The 21,910-nt window shown below is 47.3% G+C and overlaps 1 protein-coding gene across 12 annotated transcripts in view; it reads right to left on the bottom strand.

The window, feature by feature from the left end:
- Positions 1 to 1,109: 1,109 nt before the first annotated feature.
- Positions 1,110 to 21,910, bottom strand: part of ralylb (RALY RNA binding protein like b) — a 59,076-nt gene continuing 38,275 nt past the window's right edge. For 4 of the 12 annotated variants that reach the window (XM_078096119.1, XM_078096114.1, XM_078096121.1 and 1 more), the window contains exons 3-9: positions 11,403 to 11,478; positions 10,528 to 10,575; positions 9,526 to 9,701; positions 6,028 to 6,144; positions 4,894 to 5,063; positions 3,925 to 3,963; positions 1,110 to 2,926 (exon numbers count right to left, since the gene is read on the bottom strand). In XM_078096119.1, coding sequence (XP_077952245.1) covers positions 3,931 to 3,963; positions 4,894 to 5,063; positions 6,028 to 6,144; positions 9,526 to 9,701; positions 10,528 to 10,575; positions 11,403 to 11,478 — 620 coding nt within the window. In that variant the 3' untranslated portion in view covers positions 1,110 to 2,926; positions 3,925 to 3,930. Of the gene's footprint in view, positions 2,927 to 3,924; positions 3,964 to 4,147; positions 4,189 to 4,893; positions 5,064 to 6,027; positions 6,145 to 9,525; positions 9,702 to 10,527; positions 10,576 to 11,402; positions 11,479 to 19,850; positions 20,032 to 21,910 lie in introns of those variants that run through there. The other 8 variants (XM_078096112.1, XM_078096117.1, XM_078096118.1 and 5 more) reach the window with 6 other exon arrangements.

Genomic DNA, 21,910 nt, shown 5'->3' with positions numbered 1-21,910 from the left:
GGGCTAATTGTGTGTGGCATTGTAGTTGGCCCTCATTAACCTGACTGCGTTACCTTTTACTGTGGCTTCAGAGCAGCCGTGTGTCACCGCCCAGCTCCCTTTACAGACTCACTAACAGAGTGGAAGTGACGTACTGAAACCTTTCAAGGTCATTAATGCTGTAGTCGCTATAATAACACACACGGAACCCTGCAGAGGTCAGACCGGTTCTTTACCCTCATGTATGAAAGGATTCACCTTTTTTCACTTTTGGCTTCCCGTCTCCTTAATGTTGAGCTGTTGATTTTGTGATTTGATTGTGTTTTTGTTTGCTAAAATCAGGCAAATACCTTTTATTAAATGAAGGCGTTGCGGAATGGTGAAGAAGTGATGTCCAGGAGACACCAAACAAACGCACCCGGCTGACTTCTGCTCAGCGGTGCACGCTCTCCTCTCGGGGACAAGTCGAGCCAGGGTCACAATCGGCCTCCGGATGCCGCTGTGTGTGTGTGTGTGTGTGTGTGTGTTTCCGAACCGGACAACTCCTTAATCTGGAAGTGCAACGAGTGAGGAGACGGCTGCTGGACTGGAGGATGAGTCCCGCATGAGTGTCCTGAGGTTTGGCCTTGATTCTTCAGCACTTCTGAGATGGGAAGTGATGGACTTTCTCTTAAAGGCAGCAACCCAAGCCTCCCCCATCATTTCTGCACATGGATCAATATATCAGGTCTTTGGTTAAACACTCACGAGGTCTGTGCATCAAAGTAAGAGACTCATGTGGTTTCATATATCTTCATTTACACCATTATTTGAATACATTCCTTTACAATAACTACAGAAAAAATAAATCTTGAAGGAAAGGTTCCATTGAATGAAATAAAAACCCAGGAGACGACAAGCTGCCTTCAGGGTTCCGCATCTGACTGACGTTAATTCGACAGCGCGCCGTGCGACTTGTCATCTAAAGCGCGTTGTTGCGCGCCGAACGACACGAGTTGTAATTAAGCCGCTCTGTGTTGACAGAAGATGCACAGCAGTGAGAGGAGAGGAGGGATCTCTAAGAGGCACCAAACCTTTACAATCTGTGAGCAATTATGTCTGTTTCCACTTTACAATGAAGCCAAAAAGGGTCTTTGTCCTTCAGTTCATATTTATTTGTAAAATAAAGTGTCGATCATCGAACAGTTCAACATATGAGAAACATTTCATTTGACTGATAAGAACACAAATATTTATCTACAATGGCGGTGAGTCTGAGCCTTACAACAGTTTTGATATATACCGTTTCTTTTTTTTATACATGAACTGAAAATACAAAGTTACAGTAAACATGCCTTCTGATAAAAATATCTTTACAAAAAAAATGTACATTTCTATACAGCAGTTGTCAGTTACACCACAATTCTGGTTTAAACCGCAACGACGCCAACAAACTGTCAGTATATATTTTCAGCTTTATTTGAAATGTCTCTTTCAGCCGATTAGAGTGTGAAATAAACATGAGCAGGATTATGTACAAGGCAAACTAAACAAGTTGAAATATTTTTAAGTGACCCAGATAAATTACAACAGTTGAAAGCAATGAGTTTTTTGGGGGGGGTATTTTTGCAAAATATTTGACACATCACCATACAGCTTAGTAAATAACAGACTACCAGCAAAGAAGATACACATGAAGCAGAGCCATTTCCCATAAACATTGTTTTTGTATCCAAAAATAGTGCTAAATATTACACATTATCATCATTCACTAGACACTTATTTTGAATGAGAGTTTACATTTTTTTTTTCAGGCAGACCTGCCAGGTTTGATGCGTTCATGAAATAATTATAATGATAATTAATTCTCTGTTCCAAAGGTCGTTTCAACCAAATCATAAAACAATGTTTTGTATACGATTCGTTTTATTTTCCCAGGTTTTGGGCCAATGAGGGTGAATTATTTTTTATCGTGTTGAAAACATTGACCAATAACATACAAAGAAAAGGCCACGGTAAAGAAAAAACAGTCCACATCCATCGTGGTTTGAAATAATCCCAATGCTGAAATGTTTTCTATGACTGGAGTCAATTGTGTCCCGACCTCGCGTTCCAAGTAGACTTTTTGGTGCATTTTGGTTGAAACAACTAATTTAAGGAAAAACAACCCGGAAACGCGTGATTGAAATATAACGGCAATTGAGGCCTTCTGCAGATGATCGCTGAGATCCTTCTGCAGGAGCCGCATTTAAAAGGTTCGACCGATCACGTACGCAAGTAATCTTCATCAGGTTGTTTTAATGCTGCACGAGCCTCCGTGTCACGTTGGCTTATTCCACATGAACTCAGTGTGGGAGATGGGCGAAGGGGCGTCGGCTCCTGACCGGCGGCGGCGCTGCGTGACAAGCGGATGAAGTTTGGCTCGTGCGTGACTCAAACCCCCGAACCGGACGACGACGTCTCATTCGTTTTGGGAAAATCATTCAGGTGCTCGCAGATTGTTTCCGACTGTCTCTTTTGGTTTTGGAGCAACATGAAATTCAAGGGGGGAAAAAAACAAAAACAGATTTGATTCAAAGCAGCGACGGTTCATCATCAATGTCGTGTTCCCTTCTGCCTACGTAATTCAATTCATGACATCAGAATAAAAGCCTTTTTTTTGTTCCCTTCCGTTTTATTTTTTCACAGACAGGATTAGCACATTACAGCCTCTTGGCGATGGAATACAGCTCGCACAGAACATCCAGCGGGCCGGCGCGTTGAAATGAGTCTTGAATACATTTTCTTTAGAGAGCGCGTTCAGGTTCGATTTGAGCTGCGCAGTTAGGCGTCTAGATGTGATTCAGCATCCCTTGAACACAATTTACAGTCCAGAATGAGAGTCCTGATCCTCCAGAGATCCCGTTCTGTCTCTGGAAGGTGATGATGATTTCTAACAGCACTGACCCGGGGTGTCCGCTGCCTCGTCCTGAAGAGATGAAGGAGAAAACTGGTTGAAAACACATTACAGGAGCGGCTCGTCCTCAAACATTTGGTGGCTATTTATACCGCAGTAAAACCGGTTAGTCAAGAGTTTTAAAGCTTGTCCGTTTTTTCAGAAATCAGGAAGTGCAGAAAATATCTTCCGCTCGCCCGAGAAGCGGCGGCTCTGATCCTTCTGGCCGTGACTCATGGAGGTTCTTCTCACGGTGCCTTCTGTCAGGTTGTTCAATGTGCAACGGATGAAAAATGGAGGATAGGTGATGGAAAAGTGAAGTTTAAGGTGGTTTCTTAAGAGGTGGATAGAACGTCCGGCTGAGCAGAAGAAAGAAAAGAAGGAAGCTGTGGGCGTTTTTCTAAAAAGAGACAGATTTATGGAGTAAATGGAGCTCAAAAATCCTACTACAAAATGAACAAGGAGCTGAAATGCAGCAGCCAAAGTGAACAACTTAAGCTAGGGTTTATGTAGCATTATCAGGGTACTTTCCTGTGCACAGTTCATTAATGCGTGCTGTCAACCGTCTACATCATCTTCTAGTTTGACCTTTTGGGACAAAAACAGTTTCAGCTCGTGGTTCCGAACAAAAGCAGAGCTCTGGCGGTGAAGCAAACGCCCATGAAAAAGTTTCTAGGTTGGTTTTAAAAGAGCAGGAAGCATGAAACGGGCGTGAGAATGTAATCACGCATCTGCTGCACCGTCAGCTCGCTCGCTGGGAGGAAGCGGGCAGCCGGCCCTCCGCGGCCCCTTTCCACACCATTCAATTAGAGGGACGTTGTTTATGTGACGTTCTGGCCCATCGGATCACCATCACTTGTCCTTGAGTTTGAGTTTGGCATTATGACGCCGCTCAGCGGAGCCGGCCTTCTAAAGGTCACGGGGCTTGTGATTTAGGAGATGAGTAAGGAGCGTTTAGGGAGGAGGACGTTTATCGAGGAGCGGCTGAAAGGTCTCAAACAGAGAGAGCGCTGGAATGGATGAATCCTCACCTGATCTCAGTTGTCAATATCCGATACGTGGTTCTCTATCTGAAAAGGGACGAGAGAGAGAGGTTGAGGTTTTAATGAAACTTTCCCAACAGTCTTTGTGCTACGTTTTATGGATCCGTGATCAGAGTGACCTTCAGGGGGCACCAAGGTTTCACCTGCTCAACAGCTAATGAATATGTACAGTATAATAGAGAAATTAGGGTCAAAAGTAACCTGAACCCACATGAGACCGAGGACGGTTCCTCTGACCTTGGTCTTGAAAAGCTGTGCAGGGTGAAATCAAACAGAGCGACCACAGAGTTTACTTCTGAGAGCAATTAGATCTTTTGGTTGGATGAATTCTGATGATTACCGGGTTGAAATAAATTGTAAAATGTATTTTTTTTTTTTAAAGTGACTCCCCAAAAGCCTTCAATCCCACTAATGAGGGACAGTGTGAACCATTTCATACCAAAGCAGGCAGCGCGAATGAGCTCTCAAACAAATGACAGATCACATTGTCGGTAAAAGACTGGTTCCATCGTACTACTTATGGACGGCTCTTTTTTAAATGAAATGATATTCTATCACTTTTTCTACTGCGTGACGACTGAACGATCTGCACGGATCAGCTCCTGCTGCCGTTCCTGCACTTTCTCAGAAACCTTTCTGCGCTGTTCTTGGTCCGTCACGTCGAGCTCAGATTCACAGCCGGTCAGGTCTTAAACGCTCGTCTTCTAGCCCTCTGTGTGTGTGTGTGTGTGTGTGTGTGTGTGTGTGTGTGTGTGCGTAAAGAGCCTCGGCGCCTCAGTTTGAGCCGCGGCCGACGGGGAGAAGCTGTCAGTCTGGCCGCTCTCACCGTTCACTCAGATCTGCGGCCATGAATAATTCTCCAGAAATGAACTTTCGGCGGGGAGGGTTGTCCGCCCACTCGAGATCTCCCAGAGTGCACTGCTCCCCCTCCCTCCCCGTGAAGCCCGTTTCTCTCACCAGATGGTGGTTTCCCTCCTCGTCGTAGTCGTCCTCGCCGCCGTCGGTCATCTCCCCCGCCTCCACGTCCAGGGCGCCGTCGCCCGCCTCCTCCCCGGAGTTTTCCGCCGTCTCTGACACGGACTCCTCGTGCAGGGAGTCGCAGTTGTCCTCGTACTTCCTCTGAGCTTCTGAGCGAGAGAGAAGGGCACAGACAATTGTTCTTTTTGACCCCCCCACACAAGCTGCACGCAGGCGGTTTGTAGCCCGGCCCGCCCACGCGAGACTGCAAGCGGGAGGGAGACGTGGACGAGTCCCGAGGAGGGACGGGGGGGGGGTTTGGGGCCGAACAAGACATTTTTAGAGTAACGTGAATTAAATGAGACGCGGGGCGCAGCCGCATCTGCTCGCGTGCGTCGCGGCTGCCCAAAAGATTCCCCCGCAAATGACGAACGGTGCATTCTGGGTCAGAATGGCTCCGACGGGCCTCCATTCCTCTCAAGATGCATTTTGAGAGATAAGAACGGATTTATTTCTTGGTCACGAGCCGCAGGAGCAAAGAGACGCGGGAGAACAATACACGCTGCGATGTGCTGAACAGCGTTCACACACAAAGGCATTTTCATTTTGCATCAACAAGTTTATTTGCGCTGAGCGGCCGATGAATGTTTGACTAAACTGATTCTTGAATTCTTTTTGAAACGTAAACATTGGTGCACAGGTGTCTCTCCGTGTGAACGCACCAGCACATTTCAGTCCTTCCACCGACTGGAGTGAATATAATCCAAAACAGGATTTGCTGCTATAAGTTAAGCGGCAAATTCAAAACTCTGACCAACCCAATTAAAGTTTTCACCGGTCTTGGCTTTGGCCCCAAGTGACGTTCAGACAAAAAAAGAGACGAAACGCAATTTATACATAACGGGAATTGATTTTTTGAAAGTTACCTTGACTATAATTGCTAAAAAGATGAGTCGGTATTTCAAACACGCACGCCTCTAACCGTGCAGAAAACAGCATTCTCCTTCCAACCACAAAACCTTGGATTTCTTTTACTGCACTTTTATTTCCCTCTTTGGACAAATGACACGCAGCGACCTGCTGAGAGATGAGCTCTAAATGACCTTCACAGTGAGCTCGGGTCTCCTAACTCACCGGACTCGGCCCTCTGCTGCTTCTCGATCTTCTCCAGGCGGCCCAGCAAAGAGTCGATCTTCAGCTTGATCTGCGTGAGCTCCCGCTTGATGGTCTGCAGCTGGTTCGTCTTCACCGCTGAGGGACACGAAACACAGAAAAACGGATTCACTTCCGAGACAATTTCATCCGTGCTGCTGCGTCGCGCACGCAGCTTCATTACGGGGGGGCGCATGCCGCCATCCGTTAGCGCTCTTAGTTCTTAAACATCATACTACTCGCATTCCCCCTGTCCTCATCTCAATCAGGCCAACCGCAAAGCCACCCGGCTGAAGATGAGGACCTGCTGCTTTCAATTTGCAATTCAGTGCAGAGATTCAATGAAGCCAATTTCTGCCATCAGGCGATTAGGTTTTACACCTCAGGAGAGCGTCTGCTTTATTGCTGCGTGTCGTAAATGTCGGGTTAAAGGCTTCATGGTTAAATTCACAAGCGCCGCCTCTATTCAGAACACATCTACCTTACGTTGTTACTTCGCTTTGTAGTAGTTTTCCAGTGTTTGCTGTTAGGGGGCTTATATTTGGAAGCAGTCAAAGGTCAATTAACCTCTTGCATTGATTTTAAGCCTGACTGCCGGTGCATATCTGGGTTTATTATTCACATTCATTTTTTATCGCTACGCACAGTAGATCTCTGGAAGATTCCCAGGAAGGATAATTGAGAGGCGGTTGAATCGGTAAACGTCCTCATGTGAGTTTAATCAATTGGTGGCAAAATCTCAGGTTCAGGTCAACTGAGCTACACAAGATTATAGATAATTATATTAAGATTATACTTTTTTTCTTGAGTAATGGAAATTGACTGAAATGCTAATCAACTCGACTAGCATTACAATCCCATTATGGGACATAAAATGACCAAACTCATGATGAAAATCATCATGAAATCACAGTAAGGAACAGTAAATCAAATGGATTTAAACACTTAGGAGAAGCAGCTGATAGAAAAAGGTTGCTTTGCACATTTACATGCTTAATTTTTTTTCCTTTTCAGACTAAATTTAATAGTGATGCTGATCGGCACTAAAATGAATTAAAAAACTAACCATATCAATGTGTTTTGATTGTATTTTTTACTTTCAAACCCTCACTGCAGCAGTGACGGTACGTCAGGAGAAACAAGGGACCCTTTGAATAATCCCTCTCGCCCTGTGTGCACGCCACGGTGCACATCCCGGCTTTGGGTTAATGAGGCGGAACTGTAACTCATGCTGGAGTTTGAGTTTTAACCCTCAAGTGTCACGTGCAAATATGGAATGTAGAAGATGAAAACGCGTCCGCGGGACGTCGCCATTAATTCAATCGGGCTGCCGAGGCGATGCCGTGCCGCTCGGCGGCTCGACCCGAGCACATTAAAGAAGAGGACCGTTAGAGAGGAGAGGTGATCTGGCGGCTGGAACGTGTCGTCTTCTGAGGAAGAAAAACAACAACAAGGGTTGAGGGAGAAAACCTAAAATCTTCTTTGACACCCGTCAGGTCCTGTCGAGGGGGGCGAGCGGCGGAGAATCGGGAGGCAGGAGACGCGCACGGAATCAGAGCGCCGCATCGCCTTTGAGTCGGCTCCTCCGATTGAGTGTTGAGGGCCGCACCGCATCACCGCACGTCCTTGTGTGTGCGTGCGTGAGCCCAACCAACGCGTCAATCAATTACAGATGGAAAAAAGGGAAATTATTGATTAGCTCCCATTTAATCTTTCACAAGAACTCATGCTGAGGGAACAACAGAGTGATATGCGTCACATGCACCACGAGGAGGACCCTGGTTCCTTTGCAAAAAGCCCACTGTCGCAGAACGCAGAAAGAGGAGCACGCGCTCGATGCCGTCTGGAGAGTCTCTTTTGCCTTCGCGGTGTCGCGCAGGACAACGCGCACGGATCGGCGCACGCCCCCCCCCCCCCCCCCCCCCGCTTGCTTGTTCCTGCCGAGGCCCGAGGACGCTCGGGGCGGCTCACTTTGAAGATAAAGAAGTGTGGAACAGTTCTTAATTCATCGCCACCTGCAGGCATTTTCTCCTTTTGCGGCATCAGTCGCACGAGCTGCAGGGAGACAACGTACGCGTCCTAATCCAACGCCATCTTTATCTAGATTGTGTTAAAGGAACAGGCGGGAAGTGTCATCGCTATTCAACAAGCCTTATTAGATACGATTTAAGAGTATTGGATCTACTTTTAGAAGATCACGTTACTGTTACATTTTCATCTTGGGGATGGTGTGGTTCTGTTCTTCCACCGGACGCAGCGTTATGTTGGCGCTGGTGAAGCCGATATAAGACCTTGTTTAAACAGTCCATCCGGTTGGAAAGAACAAGGAGGATCCTGTGAGGCCGATTTAAGAGACTTCAAGCCGTAAAACCCGTTTAGCAATAAATGCAAAATACTTTTAGAACTGCCCCCTTTTGAGCTGACGTGGCCCAAATCGTCCCTTTGCCCGAGGAATACGTCACAGTAAAGATGCTAAAGACTATTTCACTTATTCTTAATTTATGCAACAGACAGGAGGACAATTGGAAATGAATAATATACAAACTGCATCCAGCATGAGGGTCTTGAGAAATACAGAACTGAATACATTTTGTGGCTCATTCCCAATTTATCAGTAGAACAAAAACGTTTCTCCTTAACAAACACAAATAAGACAAATCGGGCCAATCACAAGCCAACAATCAACATCGCCATTAACACACAAGTCTATCCATCCTCGGGACGGCGGTTGTTTTTGTTAAAGTGAATTATTACTTGTGCAGCCCGAGCGGTACCAGCCCCCCCAACTCCATCGAGGCCAAAGTCAATACACACTGTAATCTTTCGCTGCACCGGCGGGGGGCGAGTTAGCCAAACTAAGCGCTGCTTAGACAGAGGAGAGAATTCATTGACTCCTTCCAAAAAGAGATGCCCACCCCCTCCCTCCCTCCCTCCCACCCCCCCCTTTTAATACCAGCTGCAACTGGGTCCCCCTCGCAGAGCTCGCCCGGCTGCCCGCGCTGATAGCAGCGGGCCTCGCTGGAACAAACGCTGCAGCCAATCACCACCAGCGGAACGGCGAGGCGAACCCAGCGGGCCGCGGCGCCGCCAGATCCCACGTTAATTACGTTCAGGGCGGCTTTGATGCGCCGACCAGCGTAACCAAAGGCGATGCGGGCGGAACCTGGGTGGGTGTGGGGGGAGGGGGGGGTTAATTTTGTGTTTGCGGTTTCCCGTTCTGCTGGACGCGGGTTTGTCGCGAGCTGCCGGAGTGAATGAAAGATGTTATTTTTTATAGTGGGGCGGCGCGAGTAGCACAGCAGGATCATGGCGACGTCTTCTCTCTCGGAGACGTGCGTTTGGGATCCGCATTACTTTTTTTCTTTCCTCCGTTGAAGGACAGAATGCATTTGATGTGCTCTTTCAAAAACAAATGTGAGCGCTAAAGTGTAAACACGAGATGAGTAAGAGACGTGTGTGTGTGTGTGTGTGTGTACGTACGTTTGAGCCCGGGGGAGGAGGTGGGAGGTCTGGAGGATGAAGAGGAGGAGGAGGAGGTCGTCTTGATGGGGAAGGAGGTCTTGCCGCGGCGGGAGGACGGAGCGAGCACCCTGGAGCGTTTGACGGGGATCACGGCCCTCGGTGGGGGGGCCACTCTGCCGTGATAGTCAAAAAGCCTCCAGAAAAAAGAGGAGATACATATTATTACCCGTCACTTCTTACACTTTTACTTCTTTCATTAAGAGGCCCTCGAGCCTTCTGAAAGTGTCCTTCTCCTGCTTAACGGTTTATTTCATCTGTTTTTAGGGATACGCTGCTTTCGTATATAGATACTCTATAACAAAATAAAGATGTTACTGTTGGAATCTCTTCGGTGGGACATGCAAGTCAAACCAATCCCATGGCCCGTCTCTCTTCGAAGTGGAGAGGATGTGAAAAAAAGAGGCTGCCGAATGTCAAATGAAGGCGTCGACGGCGCTCAGCGACAGTAGTCGTCCGTCGCGGCTCTCAACAAGTCTGACATTTGGAAAATGTCTCCACAGATAAGCAGTCAGATCACTGGCGGATAAATGACAGAGAAGACGAGTGTTCCTCCACTCGATCTGCATGCCTCGTCTGTTCGGCCATTTTGAAGTTGACTGCTTTTGAAGCAGCTTCGTGAACTTCAGCTCACAAGGGTCACGCGTCTAAGGGGGGGGACCTGTTAAATTAACCCCCCCCCCCCCCCCCCCCCCCCCCACGCGGCCAGCGGCCAATCGTAGTTCAGCTAACCACAACCACGCGTGTCAGGTCAAGAGCAGCGATCGGCCATCGAGCGCTAACGTTTGCTTAATTAGCTCCCTATAGCTTATTAAATCTGCCAGCGAAGGTTAGTTGCTGGCTAGCAATGCAAAGTCTGCTTCCCTCTTGATCTGAAATGGACAACGTATTGCTGATAAAACCCTACTTTGAGTTAAATCTGCGACAGAGAAGTTTGAGTAACACGACGCGAAGGATACGTACCGGCTGTAGAAATCATCCCTGTAGTACTCGTAGTCAAATTCATAGCCGCTATGAGAGAGACAAAAAACGGGACACAGGGACACACATATAAAGACAGAAATGGGTTGCATTAAATAAAAATAAAAAAGCAACGCCATTTCAGTAAACAGATAAGTCAGAATGGAAGTCACATTGTTTCTTTGACCTCGGAGAGGAAAAGCCACGTTAAGTAGGCTGCATGTTACGTGTGAGAACTAATTGATAATTTAGGCAACGAGAAGAAATAAAGACAAAAGAAGAGATAAAGGAGCTGCTTTAAAATGCTGCTATTTTCTAATTCTAATGAATGTTAATGCATTTCTATTATAACTTAGCGAGGTCTAGCCTTGGGTTTTTGTTTCTGCTTCACAATTACCACATCACATCCTGGCTGTTTGCAGCCGCGGCAATAGAATGCAAATTAGGGTTAATCCTAACACAAAGCATGAAGTAATACAATTAGACATGCAATGCAACTCAGAAGGAAGTTAATTAGTGGGAATATCCACTTTGCTAATTGACAAACTATCACACAAAACTGTCCCAGTGAAGGAAATGTCACATTGGACAGCTGTAAACAACCGCAGCTTTGTGACTTGGAGGTGTGTGTGTGCGTGTGTGTGTGCGCGCGCGTGTGAATGAAGCTTACACAACAGCATCTCCTTTGAGCTTTACAAGCATGAGTTCAGTCATGGCGGAGAAATGCAGAGAGCATTACAAACTCTATTAGAAAGTCAGGATTCAAAAGAAGAGCGCCTCGGCTTCAAAATGGTACACGTGTTGTTATTATTTTCTGCAGCTTTGCGTGTGAAGGGGCATGTTGGGGGGGGGGGGGGGGGGGGGGGGGCAAACGTTACCTGTAAACAGCTGAGAGCGGCCGCTTGTGGCCGGCTTTGGGCCTGTACGGCTTCGGCTCGCCAGCCATGTTTATATCTGCGAAAAACACAAACAAGTCAGATTTATTGTGACGCGGTTTATGGGCATTATTGGTGGGATTCCATTCAATGATCAACAGACATCCTTTCTTCACTGCAGTGAAGTCTCCTTTAGAAGATGGATGTCGTTGAAACAGCTTCTTTTCCCCGTGATTTCAATAGTACTGAATTACAGCTCAAAGGCCTGACGGAGCACAAAGGAAGCACAAAAGTACTACTTCAACAAGTGAAAGATCTATTTCATCTCTGCAATAAAAAGGGGACTTTTAAAAGCTGCAGTACGCCAACGTCAAGGTGCAACAACGGACACCATCTACAGCTGGAGGCCATCGCGCACTGGAAAGAAGCAAAATCAAAACCCTGTTGTGAGGCAGGAGGGGACCCTTGAACACATAAAAACAGCAAAAAATAAGAATGTATACGACCAAAAAGTACAAAAAGAGCAGAACCAGCTCTGATAGCCAGCCGCTCTTGTGTATAAAAATGAAAATAATCAGATGTGGCGTTTTACGACCAGACCAGTCAGTGATGCCGCATTTATCAAATGGCTATGTGCGCATTGCCAAGGCTGTCGCGAGGTCCCGGGGTTTTGTGAACAGCCTGAGTGGCTTCCAGGAGCGGAGCCAACGTGTCAAAACAAGAACCCGCTCCAAAATAATAATAAAAAAAAAAGAAAGAAAAACACTCAAAAAGGCCAAGAAAATAAAAAAATGCATGCAAGCTGAGATAAGAATGTTTCCATGTTGGTGCAGGAGAATAACGCGTGAGTGAGAAGTAGACAGACTTATTTTTGCGGGCCAGTAGATACAATTTAAGCAAAGCACTTTTGATTTTGTCCCTTTCATCAATGCACACGTGCTTAAATAATGTATGCGTGTGCTTGCCCTTTGCCTCCCCCCCCTCCCTCCAAATACCAACGGGGTCCCTGGGAGTAGAGCTGCAATGGGGTGAGAATAAGCTTCAGGCAAAACTCCTGCCTCCTCCTCCCTGTGGCTGCTCTCCTGATGAATAGGATTAAACCCAGTTCAGTTTGTATGCCGCCTACTTAAGACATGCCAACACTCACTTTACGCAGAGCTGCATGACTGAATGAGTGTGTGTGTGTGTGTTGCATGATGGGAGTGACTGTGATGCTGATTTAGGAGATAATTGGGACTTTGCTAATTAACCTGAAGGTTTGCTTGGAGTGGCAGACTGACCCTTTAATTAGCCCACGGACATACAGCTCAATATAATTGGCCTCCAAAACCTCCAAGAAATCTACCCCCCCAACCTCCCCCCTGATGCCTGATCGTCCTGCCTGTCCACAGAACGAGTTGCTTTACGGTTCATAAGAGCCGGATCCTCGCCGCGACGCCGCACAGCAGAACTTCCGCACACTCGGAATGAGTCTGTGCGAATGAGTCTGGTTCAAGAGTTCAGGCCGATGCAGCAAATCAATACCAGGTTTTTAGCATTGTTTTAATTTGACCTCCATATTGCAGCAGTGTTGTCAGGACACCTATTAGTGTTCTTGCAAAGCATCAACGCGATGAGAGTTTTGCAGAAGTAATCATCAGTAATGTGGATTTAATGACTTATGGGTAAAGGCAACAATTAAAAGTTCAGTAACATCCTTTTCCAGCAGCCGTTAAATCCTTTTGTAATATTTAAACATCCAAAATCTACTCTCATATCCCAGCAGACATAATGTACCCACCAGCCATAGTTTTTCATTGTAATTCTGAACGGTTTTGATATTTGAGCAATCGTTTCAGTCTGCTTTGAAGCAGAAAGTCAAACACTTCTGAAATATGAACTGTTCTTTTACAACATTGTATAAAATCATTCGAGTGTGTCGCCTTTGGGAAAATTGAGGCGGAAACGCGCCGCAAGTGGGAAAGCGCTGCAGTGTTTGCTCAGAGACAACAGCTGCCGACGCGGACGCTCGCTGGTTCTGTTTGTCTTGCACCTCTTGACAAAAGAATAAATGTACCCATCCAAACGGCGGCTCCATCGTTTCAGCGCTATTTTTGAGGGCAGAAATACTGTTGTTGCACATTATAATGGCGACCTGCAGCTTTGCTTCAATCCGTCCAAGTCTTAACCTCAGAGAAGCTGAAAGGAAAGTGTGGACGTGGAAGGGGACGAGGGTCGGCGAGGCGGAGCTGTCCGCGGTGCTGAACGCAGGCTTTTTGAAAAGGTCCCTCGCGATGCCGTCCGGCGAGCAAGTGAAACAAAAAGGGCTCGACCGTGTCGCTGCGTGAGCCACATGATGCGATTTGAATGGTGCAGCCGTGAAATTATTTATAGATGTGTTTGAGCTCGATTCCTATCTTGACTTTTCTATCCATCGCCAGACGGGGAGAGAGAGAGAGAGAGAGAGAGGAGGTGTCTGTCACATACTGAAACAAACACAGCCTAGAATGAATATTTAAAGAGGTACCACTGTTACCGGGAACCGGTGGAAGAAAAGGTCGTGGTGGTAAATTGCAGTGGAGAGACGGAGCGTAAGTAATCACAGAGGACGGACCGGTGTGCTTCTGTTGAGAAAACAAGGATCCGTGGCTCCTCCGGGCAACCTGCCCGTGTCTTTTATTGGGCTCCTACATCTCTGTCTGCCTCAGACTAGTCTCGCTCGCGCTTCCCGTTCTGCCCTCGGCCTCAACCCCATCACTCAGCGCCGCTTTTCCTCCGTCTTCATTCCTCTCCCCTCCCTCGCGTCCGACTCCACCTCTCAAGTCCCTTCCTCCTCCCTGGCGCGCAGAGGAAGCTCATTATGAGACATTTGGCTGCCGAGCATCACCTGTGGGCCGTGACAGCGAAAGCTTCGCAAGTCTCGTTTCTCCCCGTCTTCATTAGCTGTGGATGAACACCAGGCTTTGAATAAATCAAACCGTATGGCCACATATGGCGGCGGGTAGGGGGGGGAAATCAACAGGAAACCAAAAACATAAGGAGAGGGGGAGTGTCAGCAGCCTTTTGGTCTCTCCGTCACAAACAGAAGAGGGGAAAGTAGCTTCCTTTAAAGCCTTTGGGCTGCCGGCTAACAAGCACGGGTAGCAGGGGTCGCCGCAAGGTCGCAGAGGAGGAGAGACGGACTGAAGGATGGAGTTCCCGTCAGCCACATCTGTGTGCCGGTGGAACAAAGAGAGTTCCGTCGCTCGGCTTTTAGCTTGTTTGCACGGGCTTCTCTGTTAAGTATGCCAACAGCGATGGTACACACACTGCAAGCCGCATCCTCACAGAGTAATCGCTTCGTGATCAAGCTAAAACATTCCAAGTGCGTCACTCGTTAGTAAATACAGACGCGGCACCATTTACATCTAGAGAGGAGATTAGCTGCAAACTCCCAGCAGCAAATTACGAGGACCACGCGGCTGGGAACGCAGCAGGAGCACTCATTTGCATCCCAAACGCTTGATTTAATGTCAGATTTTCTCACCGGTTACAGAAAACGCAGAGACCAAAACCCAGCTGCTTTCTATTTATTTATGCTCCTGCAAATGACCTGTCTGCCCCCCTGCTGTGGTGCAGCACAGAGGCTATAATTGACAAAAACAACCATTCATGGGAGTCCATTATTACCTCGCAGACGCAGGTAAGGATTCAGGATTTCCTAGAAAATGTTCCCTCTACAGCTCTTATATAGTTAGCTGATTTCCTACATTATCAGTGAATGCCTGGATAAAATAATCTACATTTTGGGAATGACAAGAGGTGCTTTTTATGAAATTGAGTTGGAAGCTCTTTTGGCTGTCCGGGTCTCCAGAAGTTCAGACCAACATGTAAAATCATTACATTATCCGGAAGCCCAATGTTCCTTTAGTCAAAGGCTTTCTTTATTTTTGGAACGCAAACGTCATGCAGCTATTTCAAAATGGACGAAACTGTATTCAATTCCGCATGCAGTCCTGCTCCCTAAATCCCCCCCGTCGCCATCCAGGAGCACAAGTCGGCGGCAGGTGATTGACTGCAACCAGCTCCCTTTCAGAAGCATCGGCTTCCTTCCCCTCTTCAACCCCCAACAGACGCCGGCCGACGGCTCCGGTTGTCACTTTTCCGCCGCTCGCGAGGAGACGAGAATGAAATGACGGAACATACGAAACGCACACCGTCTCCTCGATGAGGTACAGACGAAGAGGAGGGACGCGCGGGGAGCTGCCAATCGACTCCCCGCGGACACAGAAACTCTGAGGGAGTCCTCCACGATGTATTGAAAAGAAATTGAACAAGGTAATAATTGAACAAGGTGACGAATCGTGCACAAATCCTGACACATTAACTCAAAGGTTTCTTTAATATCTCAGAGTGCATTCCAATCCATTACTCTGCAGTGCATCTGGGAGCGAGTGGCCTCGTTCTGGTTCTGACTTTCCATCAGTTAAGGTCATCAGTTAAGGTCACGAGCCACTGCGGACGCTCCAAACGGAAATGGTGAATTCCATTTATTTTTCTTTCATTCTCTCAACACTGGCAGAAAGGCAGCTGGTTCGGTGGCACCGCGGAAACAACAGGAGGCCACATTTGCATTTCAAAGGGAGCGCTCCACGGGAACCTTTAGGACCAAACAAGCGCCAAACGTCTCAGGCGAGATTATGTGCAGGTTTCCGTTGGAATGCGAGACTTTCAGTCTACAGATCCGATTCTTCCAGTTCGTCCCATTTAATTGGAATTCTGCCGACTTCTAGCAATATGTTCCTAACTCTATAATAAAGACATAACCGACAAAGCCCTAACCAATATCACCCACCACTGCTCTAACATGACGCGAATAATCATATTTATTACTTTGTCAGTTGATTTTGTGCATCATCAGTTAGACTTAGTAACGTATGGGAAGCACAAGCACACAATTAGGATTCTCCGCCAGTCGTTCAAGGTGACAGAAGCTTCGAAAACTCTCCGAAACAAAGCTCTGTCTCTATGGCAATCAATTATTATTATTATTAGCAGAAAACATCGGAGGAACAGTGGATGCAGACAATGCACAGTTGGATTCCACTCTGCACATTTGAAGACTATAAAATCAGCAAAAAAGAAAATATGCCTCACTAAAATGTTACATGAATAAAAGAACGGGACCAACTGTCAATCACAGGATGCAGCCTCCACAATGGTTTGTTTTATCTGACCGTCGGCCCACAGACGAGATTCGATTCCCAATGACATGAATCAGAAACGGAGCCGCAAATCCAGCTCCTACGTCTCAGGTGGGGACGTGAGCCTCAACGCCCTTGACACCAACTTCCCGCCGAAGCGGCAGGTGTTCTGAGATGAAGAGTCGCCGCGACTCGGCCGGGGGAGTGCGTCGTAAAGCGTCAGATGAGCCTTTTATCTCCGCTTCTCTGATGTGTTTCCAAGGACCGATAAGAGGCGACGCGGCGGGTACGCAGGCCCACCACGTCGAGCGACGTAATCAAATACGACGCCCGCGGTGGCTCTTCTGCTCGACGATGATTCACACACACGCAAGCAAAGTGTCACAAGTTCCTGAAGTCTTAACAATGTTTGATTCACGATAATATCAAAATTATGACTTATTATGCGTGGAAAGTTACCAAAACTGTGATTAGATGTTTTCCGTCCTAAATGATCCATTAAATAAAGAAAGGTTGTTTATACAACGTATCGCGATACAGGATTTCATCATAATTCCGATTCTGTTGAAAGACAATAAATCATAACATCGAAGCATCTCGCCGCCTTACTGGGTTGATAAATGGACCCGATCTGCGTTAGAGGCCCCTGGATTTAATCAGATTGTATCGTGGCAGATTCCTTTTTTACATACGACATGAATCATAGCGTCTTCCAAAGGATCGACGTGCCGACCAGTCGGTGAGCGAAGCCGCTGATCATCAGGCCGCCAAAGACGACGGAACATCGCAGCCTGAGACCTTCGTGTTCCGTCAAAAGTGTGCGAATGCGTGATGCCCGCTCGCCTTTCGGGCGTCACGTCACGCATCCCTGCATCGGGGGAGCGTGGGACACACGGGCAGAGTGAGACGTTACAAGCCTCCAATTATTTCAGTGGGCTCGCCAACCCCCTCCCCCCCTCCCCCCCCCCATCAAATCCCATCTGTCCCGCTGGGCACCAGATCCAATGCTACCACACGCACTTCACCCACGCCGCCAAACACTGTTCCCCTCCACGAAGCTTATTGGGAATGTGGATAATGGAGTGCTGTTGTTGTCACTGCGCATCGGCGCCTGTGTGTGTTGTGTGTGCGTGTGTGGTGTTTGTGTGTGTGTGTGTGTGGCTCTGAATGCTCGTCTTCCCGTCACACTCGCCGGCGCCTCTCCTGGCAGCGACCCGAGCGCTGGAGCTGCTGGTGGCGAGAGGCGAGGACCTTGGGGAGCGACATCTTGTGACAACGCTGTCACATTATTTCTCCATCGATCGGGGAGTCTCGTTAGTCCTTTCTGACAGCTAAAAAAACAATAAATTCACATTTCACATTTTCCAGGACGGAGCGGGGGGGGGGGGGGGGGGGGGGGGGGGGGGGTGGCAGGTTTCAGGTCAACGAATAAAAGAAAGAGTGAAAGCACAGCTGGTGCCCCTTTTCTTTTCTTTTTTTTTTTTTTTTAAGTGGCAACGGAATCTTTGGTGCAAACTGATGCATCTGCAACGGATTATATTTTGTAATTGCTAGATCAAAGATTTTAAAAAAAAGATGAGCAGCAGCCCCCCCCCCCTCTCCCACCGAGCGTGTTGATTTGTATTCCTCCCCGTGGTCACACAGATGCTGATGTGGGGATGGAGCTAAGCTGACAAGAAGTCTGGTCTGCGAGGCGGAGAGACACTCACACCAGCAACACTGCCCTTGACTCAAGATACACGGAGGACATCTCCAGAAGACAACAGCCCCCTCGCCCCCTCCGTCCGTCCCCCCGGTCCCCTATCAGCAGCGCACAAATACAGCCACAAAAGTGTGCATTCATTTGTCGTCTAGGTGCAGCCTTTCCACGTCGAAAGGAAGTTCTCTCTGTGAGATCAGATTGTTCATTCTTCCCGCGTTTAAAAGATAACCACACACACGCAAACCACACACACACACACACACACACACACACACACACACACACACACGAAATCTCTGTGGTTGCAGACGGATGGAACCGCGTCCGATCCACAAAGGCTCCCGGATGCCAAATCTGGAATATTTATGGACTTCAATGGATGCCAAATCTGGAATATTTATGGACTTCAATTCAAACGCTCAAGCTGAGAAGAGAAGAGGCATCGAGGTCTCTCTTTTAATTAAATGAGTCAAACTAGGCGACATCATGGACGTGCTCACAGAACAAAGCACATGCAAAACAACTCATCTGCATCATCACCCTCCAACTAAGAAGTCCACGTTTTGAGTTTTGTGTTTTACTCCATGCAGACTGCATAGAGCTCTTCAAAGCGGGGACTCCTCTGGGTGCACAGTCACATTTCCTCCCAGCGGTACGTCCACGCCGTCCTGCACGGCGCCGCCGCTTTCTGCTTTTCATTCGATGGGGAGAAGAAAAAAACAAGGCCTCGACCACCGAAGCCCAAATCACAATCTGCAGCCTGGTGGACCTGATGGGGGGTGTGTGTGTGTGTGTGTGTGTGTGTGTGTGTGTGTGTGTGTGCATCCATCCAATAGGGACCATCAACAGTTACAGGGCTCTATCTGAATCTATTATTTTCATTATCATCTTATTTCCTGATTATTTCTTTTATTATTATTGTTGATTGATCGATGCATCATTTGGTCCAAGCATCAGAAAATATATTTTTTCTTTTTAAATCTAAATTTTCTCACAATTGCTTCAATACCAAGGTGACATCCCAAAAGTCTTAAAATCCATTAGCTGAAGACCGGGCAGCGACACAAACAGATGACAAAATAGATCTTTTATCAACTGATGCAGGACCATCAATGCTCCATCAATGCTCCATCGTGGGTGTAGACTTCATAATCCACATTCATGGAGACTAAACTATGAACGAACATGTAAAACATGTTTCAAACTGAAAAGCACTTTGCAGCAGAATGTACATTCTTTAAGCTTGAGGTGACTGACGTAAATGAAGAAGAGTTCTGGGATTAATTAATATTAATAGCGAACTTGTGACCCCGATGAGGACGGATGCTCAACCGGAGCAGCATGAATATGTTTACACCAGACTGCTGCTTTCCAAAGTAAAAACCTGCACCGATCAGCCGGCTGCTAGAGACCATTTCAAGATCGACTACAGGGAGATTTTGCAATTTAGCAGAATTATTCGTTTGCGTCTGAACGCAACTTGCATTTTTTTTTAAATGGAGAAACGGACGCATCTGGAAATAAACGACCCCCCCCCCCCCCCCCCCCCCCCCCACGTGTCGCATACCGGGTAACGCGCAGACTTACACCGGTGGTTGCGGCGCTTGCCCTTGTACATGGTCATCGCGTAGTGCGGCTCCAGCTTTGCGCTCGTCCGGGGCTTCGTTCTGCGGCTGCGGGACTCCTGCGTGCTGCGAGACCTTCACACCGCAAATACAGGAGCCCCCTCCGCGGATGGGGGATCGGAGGCGCTGCTCGGGAGAGGACCGTACCATTGCTCGGAGGGGGGGTGGATCACGCACACGCGCACGCGCACGTCAGTGGAGTATAAAGAGTATAAACATAAGAGGAAGGAACATCCACCCTCAATTCCTCATTTAGTCACGAATCAAACTTTTCTGGGCTGATATGCAGTCAAACTAATTATATATATATATAATATAATATATATATATATATATATATAATATTTAGTTAAATGTTGCAGTATCTAAATGATCTTTAGACATATACACATGTATACATAATACTCCTTCATGTACAATGTAGACGAGTATAATTTGTTATTTTATATATATATATATAGAAAGCCTACAGGCATGATAAAGGCTGTAGTGAGCACAGTTAGCTTTGAGCTAAATGCTACCTATAGCAAAATGCACACGATGACAGGTTGACCATGTTCACCATCATGTATCATGTTGGATCACACGGCGGTGCTTTATGAAGTTAAGGGATCACAAAAGGTTATTACGCTCCATCATGGGGGGAACCAGAGAGTCTTCCCACGTCCCCTAAATTAAACCTTTGAAAAGGAACCAAAGTGTGAACTAAAATGCCGCCCGTGACCTTGAAGGCGCTTTGCCTGGTTTATTCTAGGAAGCGTTGGTAGATCCTTTCTGTAATAGGACAAGAAGGACGTGGCCACTGTGCCATGATGATGCCCCGTTATCATCTAACCCCATACGTGGCCCAGACAGCGCATATCGGCACAGACACTGTCTCCCACCGACTCCACCACCTCCGGTCACACTTGAAAAGTAGGTGCACCTCATCTTACTTGCAAAGGGGATTGTGTTGCTAAGGAGACGGCGATAAGGAAGCGGCTGGATGTTGATTTTGTGCGATCCATTGCTCGATATTACGTTGTTGTTGTGTGGGTTGAATACCAACCCCCTTTTTTTGGGTCTGAGATGAATTGTGTGGCGGAGAAAAAAACAATTCCAGCCGACTGCATGCAGGTAGCAGGAATTTAATCAAAACTGCTCTCCTCTGAAACTGCTGTCTTACCTGCTCTAGAATGACAAGCAGTCTTCTTCTGTGAAAAAAAACAATCTTGGAAATTGAATTTGGTGAAAATCGATTGAACAGAAACAGCGGATGTGATAACGGTTCCAGCTGTGGGCCCAAGGTCCACGTCCTTAGTGGTAGAAAGACCTTTTCCCTCACATTTAAAAGGCCGAGGAAATGAGAAAAGAAAGACAATCATCTTTATTTTAAAAGGAAAGCAGCGACATCTGCTGCCCATGATGGATTATTACAGCCGACGCATGAGGGCAACCCGGCAGAAAACAAGGAAAATGGAATCCTTCCTTATTCAAATAATGGCACCTCTCCCGAGCAGCCATTGTTCTGCATCACAAGTTACAACCACTCAGACTGGCTTTGATGATTAACGCAAGTGGAGAATTGCATTGTTTACCTGAACACTGTGATGCATCTTCAAATGTTTTAAAGGTTTTCTTTAGACACCCTCTGCACGCCATTGCCTTTATCGAAATCTAAATCTGCCCGAAGCCATCACGTCTCATTGGCCTGTGACTTGCAGCCTCTCCCAGATAATCACACAGGCACCGAGTCATTTCAAACGCATGCACTGCTGCAACTGCTCAGCAGTCTGTGAGGGGGGGGGGGGGCTCTTTGTGGATACTGAGCTCACGAAGCCTGAACCACTCATTTGTTTTGGATTCGGGGTCCGATTTGATGGAACCGTGTCGAGGTGTCGGAAAAATACCCGACGTCTCCGGAGCTCGTTATCTGGAGGAGAAGCTGCACATTCTGTTCATCTCAATTCCTTGTGTTGACAATGAGAGCTCACACTCACTCGCCCACATAATCCCCGATGCCGGCAGACCGGCGGCCCATTG

Source organism: Gasterosteus aculeatus, chromosome 21 (assembly GCF_964276395.1).
Source record: "Gasterosteus aculeatus chromosome 21, fGasAcu3.hap1.1, whole genome shotgun sequence".
Classification (NCBI taxonomy): domain Eukaryota; kingdom Metazoa; phylum Chordata; class Actinopteri; order Perciformes; family Gasterosteidae; genus Gasterosteus; species Gasterosteus aculeatus.
This window is presented reverse-complemented; position numbering and strand designations above follow the sequence as displayed.